The 19,432-nt window shown below is 44.9% G+C and overlaps 1 protein-coding gene across 2 annotated transcripts in view; it reads left to right on the forward strand.

The window, feature by feature from the left end:
- The window catches only part of PCNT (pericentrin), a 243,826-nt gene that overhangs the window by 102,142 nt on the left and 122,252 nt on the right, over positions 1-19,432 (forward strand). For both annotated transcript variants that reach the window (XM_074968199.1, XM_074968200.1), the window contains exon 22: positions 12,629-12,793. In XM_074968199.1, the coding sequence (XP_074824300.1) occupies positions 12,629-12,793 (165 nt within the window). The remainder of the gene's footprint in view (positions 1-12,628; positions 12,794-19,432) is intronic.

Below are 19,432 nucleotides of genomic sequence, written 5' to 3' on the forward strand. Positions count from 1 at the left end.
TCTAGATTGATTGCTCCCAACATTTCCTCTACATCCACCCAACCTTATCCCCCAGACAAAAGATCTCTTTGATGGGATCTTGAGTGCTGAGAACCTTCATTGATGCCATCATTACTGGATTATGGTGTCCGCTTTGCTGGCCACCTAGCACAGTTTTCCCAGAACTGGAATGTGATAACTGCAGACAAGTGGGTGTTGAATATTATCCATTCCAGCTATATCACTGAGTTCACCTCATCATCCCTCCAAAAACCATTTATGCATCCCTCTTTAGGGACCACTCTCACAAAGAGATCCTCCTTCAGGAGATAGAATCTCTTTTTAGGAGAGCGGGAAGAGAATGAGTCCCACTTCAGTATCAGGGAAAAGGAGTTTTATTCAGTATTTCCTGATTCCCAAGAAAAAGGGAGGGTAGAGACCCATTTTTGACATCCAATGCAGAATTTTTATTTGCAAATTGAAATTCTGGATGGTCACACTGACGTCGGTAATTCTGTCCCTTGATAGACACATTTGGTTCACAGCTCTCAACATGAAAGAGGCGTACTTTCATGTAGATATCCACCCTTGTCACAGACGGCACATCAGGTTCTTCTTCGAGTGCTGTCCCTGTGGGTGCACCACTTCTGGTGTCGGTGCAACCCAGCGTCGTTGATGGGAGATTTTCGGTGGCAGTGTCCATCTTGGTCGCGCATGCATAGTGGTCATCTCGCGGTGCCTTTGGTGCCTCATCTAATGCGTGTGCAATCTGAGCCCTTCAGTTAGTTCTCAACCGTTCTTGGCCTGAGGCAGAGCTCTGTAGCGGTGTCAGTGACAAACTAGGAAAATAAGTAGGAATAGTTTTTCAGTGACAGTTAAGTTTCAGTTCATTAAGAGTTTAGGTAGCTTTCAGTCTCCCTTTTTCTTCTTTCAAACCCACCCCCCAACCTTTCATTTTCTTTCTGTTTAAAAATTACCTCAGCGAGGGACATTAAAAACGTGCCTCGTTCACCAGGCTTTAAAAGATGCATTTTGTGTAAGGACACAATGCCAATTTCTGATGGCCACTCACTCTGCGTCCGCTGCTTAGGGAAGTTGCACATACTGCAAAAGTGGATTCACTGCAGCAACCTCAAAGCCAGGGCTAGGCGTGATAGAGATCTCTGCCTAAAACTTATTGTCATGGAGAAGTCCCGACAACTAGACTTTGACTCCGGACAACAGGGCCTCTCGACAGGAGAGACTCTGGGAACCTCGTAATCTGATGTGACAAAAACATTCTTCCTCAAAAAACCCGAAGAAATGATCCACATCCTCCCTGCTGGGAGAAAGTTTTCTCTTTAACATTCTCCTGCATGATCACTGTCCTTGGTGCTGACCGTATCTAATGTGAGCACCTTTGAGGCATCAGAAACCTCCGGCACTGCCTGCACCTTGACCTCTGCCAGCAAGGATGAGGAGTCGAGGGGCAAATACAAGCCAACCTCCTCCTCCACGGCACTGACAACGTCATTGCAAGGGGTGGCACCGCAACCTTCTACAATAGCGATGCCTGGCAGCACCAGTGCCATTATCAGTGTCGTCACAGTCTGAGAGATCCAAGTCGGCACCAACGGCACCAGTCAAGCTGACACATGCTCAACTGGCACCGAACACTGTACTGCAAAAATAGTCAGCACTGACAGACACGGTACTGAAACCAGCGGAATTTCACCGCTTCACACAACGCATTGATATGGTGGTCTCCGTTGTTCGGCACCAATGGCTCCCCAGTGCAGATGGCACTGGAGCAGCCAGATTCCCCCATCACCCCTCCTTTGTCAGGCGATGAGGGTGATGACCAGGAGGATGGCATCTTTTCATAACACCATTCCTCAGCAACCAGCATAGGACAATCTCTGGGAACTACGAGATACAGAGACCAGTACGCCTGAGACATGCAGTCTTGGTATGGACATAAAATCATACGACTGGAAGGGACCTTGAGAAGTCATCTAATCCAGTCCCCTGCACTCATGGCAGGACTAAGTATTATCTAGACCATCCCTGACAGGTGCTTGTCTAATCTGCTCTTAAAAATCTCCGATGAGGGAGATTCTACAACCTCCTTGGCAACTTATTCCAGTGCTTAACCACCCTGGCAGTTAGGAAGTTTTTCCTAATGTCCAACCTAAACCTCCCTTGCTGCAATTTAAGCCCATTGCTTCTTGTCCTATCCTCAGAGGTTAAGAACAACAATTCTTCTCCCTCCTCCCTGTAACAACCTTTTATGTACTTGAAAACTGTTATCATGTCCCCACTCAGTCTTCTCTTTTCCAGACTAAACAAACTCAGTTTTTTCAATCTTCCCTCATAGGTCATGTTTTCTAGGACTTTAATAATTTTTGTTGCTCTTCTCAGGATTTTCTCCAATTTGTCCACATCTTTCCTGAAATGTGGCATCCAGAACTGGACACAATACTCCAGTTAAGGCCTAATAAGCGTGGAGTAGAGCGGGAGAATTACTTCTCATGTCTTCCTTACAACACTCCTGCTAATACATCCCAGAATGATGTTTGCTTTTTTTTGTAACAGTGTTACAGTATTGAATCATATTTAGCTTGTGGTCCCAGATCCCTTTCTGTAGTACTCCTTCCTAGGCAGTCATTTCCCATTTTGTATGTGCGCAAAGTCAACTTCATCTGAAGGCATCGCTCCACCATGACGAGTTAACCTGTTCGGAACAAGTAAAACTGGTGTTAGTAAACAGCAGAAAACCAGCTATGCATACCACTTACATACAAAAATGAAAAAGGTTCTTATGATACCAGAACAAACATGTATCTGTGCTCTCAGCACCACTCCTGTTGGTCTTGGACTACAATATTAGACCTAAAGAACTCAGGGCTTTCCACACGCTTGGCTAGGGTACACCTCGCAGTCATTACCACTTTTCACCATAAGATTGATGGCATCTCAATATTCGCACACCAGATGATGAAATGCTTTCTCATGCGCATACAGAATATGTACCCGGAAATACGCAACCCTACGCCACCATGGGACTTAAATCTGGTACTCAGAAGCCTTACCAGAACCCCATTCAAACAGTTAGCCACCTGGTCTCTACTTCATTTATCAGTGAGTTAGCATTCTTGGTCTCAATTACATCTGTGTGACAAGTAAGTGAAATAGGGGCTTTCATGGCTCATCCTTGGTACACCGCATTTTTCATGGACAAAGTCACCCTGAGTCCACATCCAAAATGTATATGCAAAATATCATCCTCTTTCCACTTCAGTCAACTGATTTACTGGCCTACGTTTTAACCCAAACCCCATGTGAATACACAAGAGGCTGTCTTACATTACACATCCAACGCACATTAGCGTTCTACCTGGACAGAATGAAGCCTTTCCAAAAATCCCTTATTTCCATGACCGAGCATTCCAAGATATGGTGCACCGCAAAAGTCATTGGCCTCCTAAAGCCTGGAAAGGACCCGAGTCGAGCATCAAGCTATCGTCCCATATCATTATTGTTGGTGTGCTTCCAGGCACTGGAACGCTTGGTCCTACACCACATATTACCCAACGTGGAGAGAAGTTTGAGCCCTGACCAAGCCAGCTTTCGCGAGGCCATAGCACATGTTGAAAATAACTTCCAGAGAAACTTGAAAACAGGCGCTATTTTCATTGACCTAACAGCGGCGTACGATATGGTATGGCACACTGGCCTACTCGTGAAGGTATCACGGGTCCTGCTACCTTGGGTCACAGGTGTCATTGAACTGTTCCTCTGCTATAGGCAGTTCAGAGTCCATATGGGGGAGAAGACGAGTGCTTGGAGACAGAGCAATGGGTTACCCCAGGGCTCTGTGCTTTCTCCAACCCTGTTCAACCTTTACATCAATGACCTGCCAACAACGGAGTCACGAAAGTTCATTTACACAGACAACATCCATTGCGGTACCCAGGCCTGGACATTCCATCAGTTTGATACCCCCTTAAACCGGGACATGACAAAGTTAGCTGACTACTGTAAAACTTGGTGCCTCCAGTCAAGCATCATAAAAATGTCACCAGTTTGTTCCATCTTCATCACGCCAGCGCAACCTGAGAACTGAATGTTTATCTGAAGGGTCAGAAGGTGAAGCATGAAGTAGAACCGGTCTGTCTAGGTGTGACCTTAAACTGGACATTGAGTTACCAGGCCCACCAGAAGAAGACATTCGCTAAAATTAAGACACACAACAATCTTCTTAGCAAACTGGCAGGTTCGTCATGGGGTGCTCGTACTCCAACCCTGCGGATGTCCACTCTTGCCACCTCGTATTCAAAGGCCAAGTACTGCGCACCCATATGGAGCCGATCGTCCCACACCAAACTGGTGGATACACAGTTACATGCCGCCAGGTGTATCCTCTCCAATACCCTGCGTCCAACTCCACTCCCCTGGCTCCCAGTTCTGAGCAATATCGCTCCTCCTCATATCAGACGAGAGGTTGCCATTGGCAAATTACTGGAGAAAGTACGCACCAACTCAAGCCTGCCACTGCACAATAACCTTTTTAAACCACCAGCTGCACGTTTGCCATCACGTCACCCATTATGCTCTCATCCGCCACGCCAGGAAGTTAGGGCAAAAACACTCTAGCGAGAGGAATGGATATCTGTTATAATCCCCAACCAGTCCTTCATTGGCAACCCCACAATTTGCTCATCTGGGTTTGACCTGCCCCATCGCTAATGGTCTGTGTTGAACAGGTTCCAGACTGGGCAAGGCCTCTGTGCAGCCAACTAGTATTGCTGGGGCCTTCGCGACAGCCCTTTGTGCAGCTGTGGCGCAACACAAACGATGACGCACATTGTTGATGAATGCCTGCTGACTACGTTCAGCGGTGGCCTAGAAGAACTGCATCACGCCACTGAAGATGCCATCGCTTGGCTAGACGACTGCATGCACTAAATAAATACTGTATGGTAGAGAAGGAACTGAGGGTGTTGGGTTGCGCATGCACTAGATGAGTTGTCAACGGACACTGCTACAGACTAGATGATGCGTGACTCAGATGGACACCGCTACCGAAAATCTCCAATCAATGGCGCCGGGATGCACCAACACCGGAAGTGGAGCCACCCATAGGGAGACACATCTCAAAGAACCTCCGTTACTGCAAAGGGTGAGTAACCCTCTCTTTGTAGTAGCTCCCAACGGCTACCAATACAGGGTATTGACCTAACAGCACCCTGAGTATTTAAGAAAGTGTTTGCAGTAGCAACAGCACAAGGCCATCACAATGGCTCCACCATCTTCCGATACCTAGATGACTGGCTCCTGACAGGCAGATCCTGTCTAGAAGTTCTGGCATCCACATCATTGCTGCACCATCTCCTAACACACCTGGGAATCTGTGTGAACACACAAGTCAACCCTGAATCTGATACAAAATACAGACTTCATATGGGCGACTCTGGAGTCAGTGAGGGTGGGAGCTTATCGGCCACTTCATGAGCATGTTAATCTACCAGGCCATGCACAGTCCTTGAACATTAGTTCGGGTATGCCTCATGCTATTGTGGCATCTGGTGTTATGTACTTACATGACCATTTGCAAGTCTGCACCTCTGTTGCCTGTTAGGCCTGACTCTAAGTAGTGTATGTGCTAAGCAATCATGCCATGACGATTCCCTCCAAGGTTGAAGGCCTTGCTGAAGTGAAAGAAGACGCCAGGGGTGTGTGTGTGTGTGTGAGTGAGAGTTTCTTTCCTCACTCCCACACCAGACAAAATTATATTTATGGATGGCTCCCTATTAGACTTGAGAGCCCACATGGATGACTGCACAGTGCAAGGCACTTGGACACCTCGGGAGACCAGAATGCATATAAATATCCGGTGTGTTAAGAGCAGTCTGGGAAGCCTGCAAGGCATTCTTACTGCTCATATGACCTTGATATGTTCTGGTAATGTCAGAAATCATAATGACTGTGTTCTATGTCAACTAGCAGGGAGGGGTGCAATCCATCCCACTGTACATAGACATGGTGAACTTATGGGGCACCACTTTACCCTGTCAGCAGTGCACCTTCTGGGTGCTCACAATTCACTGGCGGAAAGCCTCAGTAGGGATTATGCCACCAGCCACGAGTGGGAACTACACGATTCTGTAATGAGCAGCACCGTTGCTCAGTAGGGAGCACCTACTTTGGGACCTTTTCGCATCCCAGATGAAGAGGAATTGCAGCACTTTCTGTTCCAGAGGAGCTCAGGGTCATGGCTGCAAGAGTGATGCTCTCCTACTTTCTTGGATGGGTCATCTGAGGTACACCTTGCCTCCCAATCCACTCGTTCTTCCGCAGAACTTAAAGTTCCACAAGGACACAGTGCTAATCATCCTCATTGACTCCCATGTGGCCTGGACAGTTCTGGTTCCTGGCCTTATGCAGATGTCAACCTGTCCACCCATCAGCATCCAGTCTGTCCTGGATCTCTTGACCCACAACAACAGCAAGGTCAAACATCCCAGCCTGATCTCTTGTCATCTCATGGCTTAGTATTTGGATGGGTATCACACCTAGAACAATCACGTATGAAAGCAGTACAAGCCATTCTAAGAAATACCAGAAAGGATTCCACCAGAAAATGTTACATAGTTAAGCGGAAACATTTCTGTATGTGAGCCCAGCAACACCATATGTCCCCTGAGACAGAAGACATCCTGCTATTCTGGATTTATCTTCTTGCTCTGAAGACTGTGTATCTTTCCTTTAGCTGACTAAGTGTTAACCTAGCGGCAATCAGCACATGTCCACCTACTAATTGATGACTCCTTCATCTTCACTCGGTGACAGTCATGCTTCTGAAGGGTTTGATTAGAACCTTTCCACCAATAATGCAACCAGTTCCACAATGGGATCTCATTTAGTATTCTTGGTATCGTCTAGGTTGCTGTTTAAACCATTAGCTATGTGTTCAATGTCCTAGTTGTTGATAAGATTGCCTTCCTTGTTGCCATCACTTTGGCCAGAAAGGTAAGGGAGCTTAGAGCCCTTATTACTCCTGGGGGAATTCTGCACCAACAAATTGAAAATTCGGCGCACAATATTTTAAAATTCTGCATATTTTAGTTGTCGAAATAACACAGTACAATCACTGTGGTTTCAATTATTTCTGTAATTTATTTAAACTGCAATAGAATGGATGAAGAATGGGAGTGGGGAGCATTGGAGGAAATCCGCAAATGCCCTTGCCTAAAGTAATGTAGCTAGGTTTGACCCTTTCTTTCTAGTTATTAGTCAACAAATATAGGCAGCCGTATGCTCAGTATTGCATCATAGGCAACTGAAGAGCAAGTGAGGGCTGGGGAATCAAACTCAATTTATATTGGCTACTGAACATCTCCAGAAAGGTCAGTAGCGTGTAACAGTTCATGGAGCGTACTTCGATAGGAAATTTTTCAGTCCAAAAATTTAGACCAGTTCTAATCACTAAAGCACCATAAGCATTTATAAGGCCATACTGTCTTTTACACCACTCTGGCAATGTAAAGGAGCCTTAAAACTTTTACACCTGTTTAATACTCCTGGGGGAATTCACAAAGACAATTGGAACAATTGATTAAGCAAGCAGGCTGCTACATTCTGCTCTGACTGAGGGGGCAGAGCCTGCCCCATGCCTACCTCCTCAGAAACACCCTGAAGCCCCTCCACTCTAAGTATACTGCAAAAGTGAGTGAGAGGAACAGTGTCTCTGTCTCCCTCTCACACATATGCATGACTGCCCACCCCCCTCCAGGTGGTGGTTTATGTTTCTACTGGCTGCTCTGGGCACCCAAACCAACTTGCTTGCGCTGCTGGGGAGGGGCACGTCATCGTTCTTGCACCTTCCCTTTGCTTCCCTGTCAGAAGTAAATTCTGTGCAGGGAAGCAAAAGAAATCTGTGGGGGACATAAATTCTGCGCATGTGCAGTGATGCAGAATTCCCCCAGGAGTAAAGCCATTTTACCAATTATGGCTTATAACCAATTTACCATATATCGTACAGGACAAAGTCTCACTATGGCTGCACCTGAAATTCACCCCTGAAGTAGTTTTGGATTTCCACATAAACACATACTTACCTGTTTTCTTTTCCCTAAGCCTCTTGCCACCAGTGAAGATAAGAGACTTCATTCCCTTGATGTGAAGCATAATTAGCTTTTTACTGGCAAAGAATGAAATCTATCACAAAGCTGCCTCCATTGTTTATTGCCATTGTGGAATGAATGAGAGGACAAGCTATAGCCTCTCAGACTCTCTAAGTGGATTTTGGGCTGTATTCTACTTTTATTTGCAAAAAGAAAAGGAGTACTTGTGGCACCTTAGAGACTAACCAATTTATTTGAGCATGAGCTTTCGTGAGCTACAGCTCACTTCATCGGATGCATACTGTGGAAATTGCAGAAGACGTTATTATATACACAGACACCATGAAACAATACCTCCTCCCACCCACTCTCCTGCTGGTAATAGCTTATCTAAAGTGATCATCAAGTTGGGCCATTTCCAGCACAAATCCAGGTTTTCTCACCCTCCGCCCCCCCCACAGACAAACTCACTCTCTTGCTGGTAATAGCCCATCCAAAGTGACCACTCTCTTCACAATGTGTATGATAATCAAGGTGGGCCATTTCCTGCAGAAATCCAGGTTCTCTCACCCCCCTCCAAATGCCACACACACAAACTCACTCTCCTGCTGCTAATAGCCTATCCAAAGTGACCACTCTCCTTACAAGGTGCATGAAAATCAAGGTGAGCCATTTCCAGCACAAATCCAGGTTTCCCCCCCCCCCCCCAAACACACACACACACACACACACACAAACTCACTCTCCTGCTGGTAATAGCCTATCCAAAGTGACCACTCTCTCCTTACAACGTGCATGAAAATCAAGGTGGGCCATTTCCAGCACAAATCCAGGTTTTCTCACCCCCCCCCCCCACACACAAACTCACTCTCCTGCTGGCAATAGCTCATCCAAACTGACCACTCTCCCCACAATTTGCATGACAATCAAGGTGGGCCACTTCCAGCATAAATCCAAGTTTAACCAGAAGGCCGGGGGGGGGGCAGGAAAAAACAAGGGGAAATAGGCTACCTTGCATAATGACTTAGCCACTCCCAGTCTCTATTTAAGCCTAAATTAATAGTATCCAATTTGCAAATGAATTCCAATTCAGCAGTTTCTCGCTGGACTCTGGATTTGAAGTTTTTTTGTTGTAAGATAGCGACCTTCATGTCTCTGATTGCGTGACCAGAGAGATTGAAGTGTTCTCCGACTGGCTTATGAATGTTATAATTCTTGACATCTGATTTGTGTCCATTTATTCTTTTACGTAGAGACTGTCCAGTTTGACCAATGTACATGGCAGAGGGGCATTGCTGGCACATGATGGCATATATCACATTGGTGGACGTGCAGGTGAACGAGCCTCTGATAGTGTGGCTGATGTTATTAGGCCCTGTGATGGTGTCCCCTGAACAGATATGTGGGCACAGTTGACAGACAGAGACAAACACCTACAAGATCTCTATCAAGCATTCTTACAACTACAATACCCACCTGCGGAAGTGAAGAAACAGACTGATAGAGCCAGAAGAGATCCCAGAAGTCACCTACTACAGGACAGGCCTAACAAACAAATAACAGAACGGCACTAGCCGTCACCTTCAGCCCCCAACTAAAACCCCTCCAACGCATTATTAAGGATCTACAACCTATCCTGAAGGATGACCCAACACTCTCACAAATCTTGGGAGACAGGCCAGTCCTTGCCTACAGACAGCCCCCCAACCTGAAGCAAATACTCACCAGCAACCACATACCACACAACAGAACCACTAACCCAGGAACCTATCCTTGCAACATAGCCCGTTGCCAGCTGTGCCCACATATCTATTCAGGGGACACCATCACAGGGGCTAATCACATCAGCCACACTATCAGAGGCTCGTTCACCTGCACGTCCACCAATGTGATATATGCCATCATGTGCCAGCAATGCCCCTCTGCCATGTACATTGGTCAAACTGGACTGTCTCTACGTAAAAGAATAAATGGACACAAATCAGATGTCAAGAATTATAACATTCATAAGCCAGTCGGAGAACACTTCAATCTCTCTGGTCACGCAATCAGAGACATGAAGGTCGCTATCTTACAACAAAAAAACTTCAAATCCAGAGTCCAGCGAGAAACTGCTGAATTGGAATTCATTTGCAAATTGGATACTATTAATTTAGGCTTAAATAGAGACTGGGAGTGGCTAAGTCATTATGCAAGGTAGCCTATTTCCCCTTGTTTTTTCCTGCCCCCCCCCCCCCCCCCCCCGGCCTTCTGGTTAAACTTGGATTTATGCTGGAAGTGGCCCACCTTGATTGTCATGCACATTGTGGGGAGAGTGGTCAGTTTGGATGAGCTATTGCCAGCAGGAGAGTGAGTTTGTGTGTGTGTGGGGGGGGGGGGGGTGAGAAAATCTGGATTTGTGCTGGAAATGGCCCACCTTGATTTTCATGCACGTTGTAAGGAGAGAGTGGTCACTTTGGATAGGCTATTAGCAGCAGGAGAGTGAGTTTGTGTGTGTGTGTGTGTGTTGGGGGGGGGGGGGGGGCAAAAAACCTGGATTTGTGCTGGAAATGGCCCACCTTGATTTTCATGCACCTTGTAAGGAGAGAGTGGTCACTTTGGATAGGCTATTAGCAGCAGGAGAGTGAGTTTGTGTGTGTGGCTTTTGGAGGGGGGTGAGGGGGTGAGAGAACCTGGATTTCTGCAGGAAATGGCCCACCTTGATTATCATACACATTGTGAAGAGAGTGGTCACTTTGGATGGGCTATTACCAGCAAGAGAGTGACTTTGTCTGTGGGGGGGCGGAGGGTGAGAGAACCTGGATTTGTGCTGGAAATGGCCCAACTTGATGATCACTTTAGATAAGCTATTACCAGCAGGAGAGTGGGGTGGGAGGAGGTATTGTTTCATGGTGTCTGTGTATATAATAACGTCTTCTGCAATTTCCACAGTATGCGTCCGATGAAGTGAGCTGTAGCTCACGAAAGCTTATGCTCAAATAAATTGGTTAGACTCTAAGGTGCCACAAGTACTCCTTTTCTTTTTGCGAATACAGACTAACACGGCTGTTACTCTGAAACCTACTTTTATTTGGTGAATCTTCCTCTCCCACACTGTGTGTGGGCTCATTCTGCTAGAGCACAAGCAGCTTCACTAGCATTGCGTCAGGAAGTGCCCCTGCTTGGTATTTGCAAAGCAGCAATATGGAGTTCTGTTTGTACCTTCAAAAAACATTATGCCTTAGTTCAAGCCTCCACAGCTTATGCATTCTTTGGTGTGGAGGTCCTACAAACATCTTTACTGCCTGCAGCCTCGCACCTGACTCTTCTGAGTACTGGTTTTCAGTCACCCACAGTGGAATACACTTAGGGATCAGCACTTGAGGAAGAAAGGTAAGTTATTTACCTTTATAGTAATGAGTTCGTCAAGATGTGATCCCTATCTATATTCCACTATTCACCCTCCTTCACCTCTGCTTCAGATCCTATCCATTAAGTAAGGTTAGAGAAGGAACAGGAGAGGTGATTGCACAGTACCGCCCCTTATGCCCTCGGCATGGAGCATGAGGAGAGCAAGGATGCAGGCACTGACCAGTTGGACGCTGCTAAGGAGAATCTTCTGGTCTCAGGCTCATGTAGTGCATGCGTATTCACAGGCAGAGTGCCCTTAGGGACCATGCATCTCGAGTAACTCCAGTTACTATAAGATTAGTAACTTCCCTTTTTTATGATACATTATTTTGCTTTTTCACTCATTGCTCTGCAAAATTCAGTAATGAGCGATGGGACTGTTAATCATAAGTGCAATTTTTGTGAGTTTGAATGGCAGTGTCCCCCTTGCAAAAGTGGTTTACCTTTGGGGAAAACCTTAATTTCCTTTGGTTTGGGGGGAGGGAGGGGAAGGAGGAGGTGTCTTTGAGCTGCTAGTATCAGACAGGTTGCTGTACTTTAGGGTGACCTGAAAATATGTACTGCTTGTCCCTTTGGGTTTTCTGCAGAAGAAGTATACGCCTGGGAAGTTAGCTTTGTTGATCAAGTGAAAATTCTCATCCTTTAAGTGTCTTGATCCTGGAAACAGGATTTTCCATCAGTCTAATGGCTGCAGTGATTGAGTTTACAAAGGAGAATGCAGCTGAAATTTTCCTAGAAGCCCAATATCACTGGTCATTGGGTAATTGTTATATTGTTTTAATGAGGCACAGCTGCCATTTGTTTGACTCCCCTTTTTCTGGTGTATTTCCATGAACCTTATGGGCATCAGAAGATGCAAGCAGGTGGTGTGCTCTGCAATCTGAGTTGCTCATTCGATTAACTAGGCAATTAGTTTAGGAGGACTTTGGTGCCAATCTCCTCTCCCAGAATCCTCCACCTCCACTTCCACCTGCCTGTATCTTTGCGAACTTGCACAGAGATCAGATCTGGTTTCCTTCAGTCAAGATGGAAGTGGAAGTATGGCAGTTCACACCAGCTGAGAATCTGGCCCTTAGGGTTGGAGGGAAGATCACTGTGGGATATGGGAGTTACTGATTTTTCTCAATAATAAAATTGATTAAAAAATCTTACAGATGTATGCTTCTGCTTCTGCCTCTGAAGTGGAAACTGTACGAACAGCTCTCCTAGCTCAGTTTGAGGAGGCGAAATTGAAGCAGCAGCTTCAGTTCCAGGATGAGATTGAACTGCTCAAATGTCAGTCAGAGGTATTACTGGAACAGCAGATTACACAGCTAAAGGTGAGCTCTAATTAAAATGTTTTTTAACAAATTCCAAAATTTATGTTCCAAAATTAGTGGAATTTTCTGAGGTTTAACAGTTATTACAAAACTTTTTCCCCAGATTGTCTTTTTAAAGTCCTAGAGACATAGGAGTTGAAGATAGAAAAGATGGTCTGTGGGCCAGATTGCTTGCTAGTCACATGAGTCTAACTCTTCAGATCGTTTCTGTCAATTAAATCACATTAAAAGGGACTAAAAATACATTATGTTCCTAACTTCACTTTTTCATGTAATCAGTTAATCTATTTGCCACAGACATGCTATGCAATCATGAATGGGAATAGATGTGGTTCATGAAGGAGTCTCTCTTTTAAGATGTCTTCTCCTTTTACTTTTCTCCTTTTTGCTTTTGGGTAAAAGAGTGTTTACATTTTTTTTAATATGTTGTACATAAACTTTGTAAATATGTGTATTCTGAATTGGAGAACAACCCATACAATGCTGAAAAAAATACTACAGTAACTCCTCACTTAGTCGCCCCGGTTAATATTGTTTCGTTGTTACGTAGCTGATCAATTCGAGAACATGCTTGTTTAAAGTTGTGCAATGCTCCCTTATAACGTTGTTTGGCAGCCACCTGCTTTGTCCACTGCTTGCAGAAAGAGCAGCCTGTTGGAGCTAGCTGGTGGGGGCTTGGAACCAGGGTGGGCCAGCAGCCCCCCCATAAGCTCTCCTAAGTTCCCTGTCCAGCAGTCAACCAGCAGGCTATCAATTGCTGGGCAGTTCAGCTGTCCCTCCTCCCACTGCCATGTGATGCTCCTGCCCACTGCCTTGGCGCTGCTCCCGGGAGCCTCCTGGTTGCTATGTGGGGAAGAGGGGGGCTAATGTCAGGGTGTCCCCCTCCTGCCCTCTCCGCTCCTTTACCCCATCTCCACAGAGCCGGGGGGGGACACAACAGGGCTCGGAATGGAGGGAGCTTGCTGGTAGCAGCTGCTATCTCAACTTGCTGATCTACTTAAAAAGGCATGCATCCAACGAAGTGGGTATTCACCCACGAAAGCTTATGCTCCAGTACGTCTGTTAGTCTATAAGGTGCCACAGGACTCTTTGCCGCTTAAAAAGGCAGTGTACTTAGTGGGGTCAGCGTACTTAAAGGGGCAATGCGTGTCTCTCTCTCTCTCTCTCTCTCTCTCACACACTCACACACACACGGTGTGTGTGTCTCTGTCTCTCTCTGCCATGCTGTCTCCCCTCCCTCCATTCGTGCTGCCTTGTAGAGTGAGAGGCGACATTAACAGGAATGTGTTAACCCTTGAGGGCTCAGCTGAGTGCTAGTTAATCATTTATCAGTAAGGCATTCCCTGGGAAATATCCCACCCTCTGACTTCACCACCTCAACTAGGCTTCACAATCATCATTGCTGTGTACAGTATTAAATTGTTTGTTTAAAACTTATACGGTGTGGGTGGGTATGTATGTGTATATGTATAAAATATATTCTTTTGTTTGGCGAAAAAAATTTCCCTGGAACCTAACCCCCCCCATTTACATTAATTCTTATGGGGAAATTGGATTCGTTTAACATTGTTTTAACTACAACATTAAGTGAGGAGTTAATGTATATTAAAATAATGTAAACCTGGCACTTTGTCCTTAACGCTTCCATTTACAGTTAGGTATTAGAAGAAATGGCCTTTGTAAAATATCTGTTCAGAGATAAATGCATAATGTGTCATAAACACGATCATGCATTTAAGGACTATATTTTACCTTCAGTTCTGATTTGCGATATACTTGTGTTTGTTAATATGAAAATTTCAGTTTTTTAAAGAGATTTGTACACACTTTGTCTTGTTTAGCATTTGGAAGGATGGAAGGAAACTGATTTATCAGCAGAAAGAGTCTTTGAAATAGATCTGAAAGTACATCTACTTCTCTGACTACTTCTCCATCTATTTCATGACAACTAGCTAGATATAGAGCAGTGATGCTCAGACTGAGGCTTGCAAGCTGCAAGTGGCTTTTTAATGTGTCTCCTTTAATGTGTCTCTTTGCAGCGCATGACATTAAAACACTGTGTGATTTAAGTATTAACCAGTCAGGATACATTTACTGTGGTGTTAACCTACTGTAGCTGATAAAATAATACTTGGTCAGTTATTTTGCTGAGAGAATAATTTATATATATAAAAACAAAATATTTCCCCTGTGGTACTGTTACAGTATTATAGTAAATGAAAGAGTGAATTCATGCTGCTGTGGCTTCTTTAGGTAATGTTGGCTCCTGAACCACTGAGGTCTGAGGATCACTGACAAAGGCATACTTTGTAATACTGGCAGCGTGAGATCTTCATTTCAGAAGTTGTAAACCAGTTTTCAACTTGCTTAAATACAGATTCTTCTTTGTGTAGTTTTGTATGGATGTTCCACTTCAGGTGTGCATGCGCCCCATGCTGCTTTGATTAGTCTTTTGATAGCCGTGTGTGTTCAGTCTGCACATATGTCCAAGCTATCTTTGTGCTCCATACAAGTGGTATCTAGGGCAGTGTCGAATATGAGGGAGGTTCCCACACCTGAGCCATTCTTTTTAGGTGACAAATCTGAGGAACCATCCCAGATTAAGGTGTCATGAGAGGAGGTTTCTGAACAAATTAATAAACTAAACAGTAATAAGTTACCAGGACCAGATGGTATTCACCCGAAAGTTTGAAGGAACTCATATATGAAATTGAAGAACTATTAACTGTGGTATGTAACCTATTGCTTGAATCAGCTTCTGTACCAGATGACTGGAGGGTAGCTAATGTGATGCCAATTTTTAAAAAAGGCTCCAGAGGTGATCCTGGCAATTACAGGCCAGTAAACCTATCTTCAGTATGAGGCAGATTGATTGAAACTATAGTAAAGAATAGAATTAGCAGACAGATGGATGAACATCATATTTTCGGGAAGAGTCAGCATGGTTTTTGTAAAGGGAAATCATGCCTCACCAATCTACTAGAGTTCTTTGAGAGGATCAGCAAATGTGTGGACAAGGGTGATCCAGTGAATATAGTGTACTTGGACTTTTAGAAAGCCTTTGACAACAGTCCTTACCAAAGGCTCTTAAACTAATCAGTCATGGAATAAAAGGGCATGTCTTCTTATAGATCAGTAACTGGTTAATAGATAGGAAACAAAGGATAAGAATAAATGGTCATTTTTCAGAATAGAGAGAGGTAAATAGTTGTCCCCCTGGGGTCTGTACTGAGACAAATGTGGTTCAACATATTCATAAATGATCTGGAAAAAGAGGTAAACAGTGAGGTGGCAAAGTTTGCAGATGATACAAAATTACTCAAGATAGTTAAGTCCAAAGCAGATTGTGAAGAGTGACAAAGGCATCTCACAAAGCTGGGCGACTGGGCAGCAAAGTGGCAGATGAAATAATGCTTACTGGAAAATATAATCCCAGCAGAATAATGGGGGTCTAAATTAGCTGTTACCACTCAAGAAAGAGATTTTGGAATCATTGTGGATAGTTCTCTGAAAACATCTGCTCAAAGTGCCGCGGCAATCAAAAAAAGCTAACAATGTTAGGAACCATTAGAAGAGGGATAGATAATAAAAGAGTAAACATTATAATGTTGCTACATACATTCATGATACACACACACCTTGAATACTGCATGAAGTCCTGGTCACCCCATTTTAAGAAAGATATATTAGAAATGGAAAAGGTACAGAAAAGGGCAACAAAAATTATTAGGAGTATGTAACAGCTTCCATATGAAGAGAGATTAAAAAGACTGGGACTATTCAGCTTGGAAAAAAGATGACGGGGCTGGAGCAGGGATATGAGAGAGGTCTATAAAACCATGACTGGTGTGGAGAAAGTGAATAAGGAAGGTTTCAGAGTAGCAGCCATGTTAGTCTGTATCTGCAAAAAGAAAAGGAGGACTTTTGGCACCTTAGACTAACAAATTTATTTGAGCATAAGCTTTCGTGAGCTACAGCTCACTTCATCGGATGCATGCAGTGGAAAATACAGTGGGGAGATTTATATACACAGAGAACATGAAACAATGGGTGTTACCATACACACTGTAATGAGAGTGATCAGGTAAGGTAAGCTATTACCAGCGGGAGGGGGGGGGGGGGAACCTTTTGTAGTGATGATCAAGGTGGCCCATTTCCAGCAGTTGACAAGAACGTGTGAGGAACAGCCGGGGGGGGGGGGTGTAATAAACATGGGGAAATAGTTTTACTTTGTGTAATGACCCATCCACTCCCAGTCTTTATTCAAGCCTAAGTTAATTGTATCCAGTTTGCAAATTAATTCCAATTCAGCAGTCTCTCTTTGGAGTCTGTTTTTGAAGTTTTTTTGTTGAAGAATTGCAACTTTTAGGTCTGTAATCGAGTGACCAAAGAGACTGAAGTGTTCTCCGACTGGTTTTGGAATGTTATAATTCTTGATGTCTGATTTGTGTCCATTTATTCTTTTACGTGGAGACTGTCTGGTTTGGCCAATGTACGTGGCAGAGGGGCATTGCTGGCACAGAATGGCATAATCACATTAGTAGATGTGCAGGTGAACGAGCCTCTGATAGTGTAGCTAATGTGATTAGGCCCTATGATGGTGTCCCCTGAATAGATATGTGGACACAGTTGGCAACGGGCTTTGTTGCAAGGATAGGTTCCTGGGTTAGTGGTTCTGTTGTGTGGTGTGTGGTTGTTGGTGAGTATTTGCTTCAGGTTGGGGGGGCCCATCACTCTCACAGATCTTGGGAGACAGGCCAGTCCTTGCTTACAGACAGCCCCCCAACCTGAAGCAAATACTTCTTCGGACCTGGGCCAGGTACTCCCCACACCAGCCCTGTACAACAGACCTCTGAAACCAGAGTGTCCCATCAATTTTGTCTGTAGCCCTCACACTGAGTAGGCACACCTGGGGAAAAAATCTGTGGGGGACAATTCTAAGGCTTCTAAAAGAGGAGATGTAGATCTCCTCAAAAATAAATCAGTGCCAAGAAGCCCAGATCACCTCAGAGACCTGCCACTTTGGAGACCTTACATCCTAAAAAGATCTCCTGGTACTGAGGGTCCCAGGAGGACCCCAGGTGCCCTTTAAGACGTCACAGTACCCAGGATTACTTAGTATCAAAGTCAGTTCTGGTACTGTCCAAGCATGATGATAGTTGTAGAAACTCTAAGTGCTCTACCGTGACTAGACTGGTACAGACTACTGTGTTGGTAGCTCCTGCAGTACCCAAAACCAAACCACAACCTGACCAACTGGTACCATTGAAGTAGAGATCATCCGTGGTACCGTCACCTTCTGGCTCCAAACTCATCAGGATCCTGCACAGGTTCATCCTCTACTGGAGGAGTTTAGATACTCCAAAGACCTGGTAGTCATAGAATCATAGAATATCAGGGTTGGAAGGGACCTCAGGAGGTCATCTAGTCCAATCCCCTGCTCAAAGCAGGACCAATCCCCAACTAAATAAACTTGTGTCACCCTTGTTGATGGGTGCAGAAAGAGTCTAGGTACCATGACCTCCTTTATCTCTGGTACTGTACCATTCCCTGGTACCGACATGCTCTCTGGTACCTGCTCAAATGGACAGCCTCCCTGTCTCAACTCCTCCACCATCTGCCTCTCCTCTGGACTATCATGAGGGGAGCTTCTCTGACTTATGCATCTTTGTTCAAGGCTTGCTTTTTCTGACACCTTTTCCATAAGGGAAACACAAGGCATGCACTTGCATGGATCACCGCACTCTCTTCTTGGTATGAATAAATCTGGGGTGTACCCCCTTTTCTGTATTGCCCTCTCCCGTGGTCATTCTGGAGTCTGTGGGCTGCTAAAAGAAAGCAATTCTCTAGAAGTCCAAGTTACAGCCATGTCAAATGTCAAAGGCAAACCCTTCTCCTCCTTCAGCTCTCCTGCATCAGTTTACTCCCCAGGAGGAATCTTTTGAGGTTCAGGAGAAAAGTACTGATGAAGAAGCTACACCACAGACTAACATCTCTTCCTCCTCACCTGATGCCTCCTCCCCGTCCTATATGCAGGTGAGTTCAGACAATTCCAGGAACTCCTGAAAATATTAGATTCCCTCCAAATCCCTCTGGAGATCCATGAGACTCAACACAAATTGACTGACATCCTTCATCATATTGCCTCCTCTTGTAAGGTAGCTTTATCTGTAAATGCGACTGTACTCTAAGCTGCCCAAATAGTTTGGCAAACCCAGCTGCCAAGCCCCCAACCTGTAAGAGAGCAGATAAGAAGCATTACATTTCCATTAAAGGTAAACAGGAACTCCGAATGCACCCAGCCCCAATCTCCTTGGTGCCTGATACTGTTAACAAACCGAGAACATCTCTGTAGATTTCCAACCCCCCACTTCTGCTAAGGGTCAGAAGCAATTAGAAGTTTTTGAGCAAGAATTATTCCACCTATCAAATAAGGGGAAAAGTATCTTTGGATACAGACTGGCTAATCTAGTGAGGAGGGCTTTGAACTAGGTTCAATGGGGGCAGGAGACAAAAGCCTCCAGGTAAGTCAAAAACATGGAGACCTGGGAGAAGAGTCAGAATCTGAGGGGAGCATGGGCCATTGTAGCAGGGAAAAGGGAGAGACGAGAACACAGTGGAAATCAAATCAGTATTTTA

This window comes from Natator depressus, chromosome 11 (genome assembly GCF_965152275.1).
Source record: "Natator depressus isolate rNatDep1 chromosome 11, rNatDep2.hap1, whole genome shotgun sequence".
Classification (NCBI taxonomy): domain Eukaryota; kingdom Metazoa; phylum Chordata; order Testudines; family Cheloniidae; genus Natator; species Natator depressus.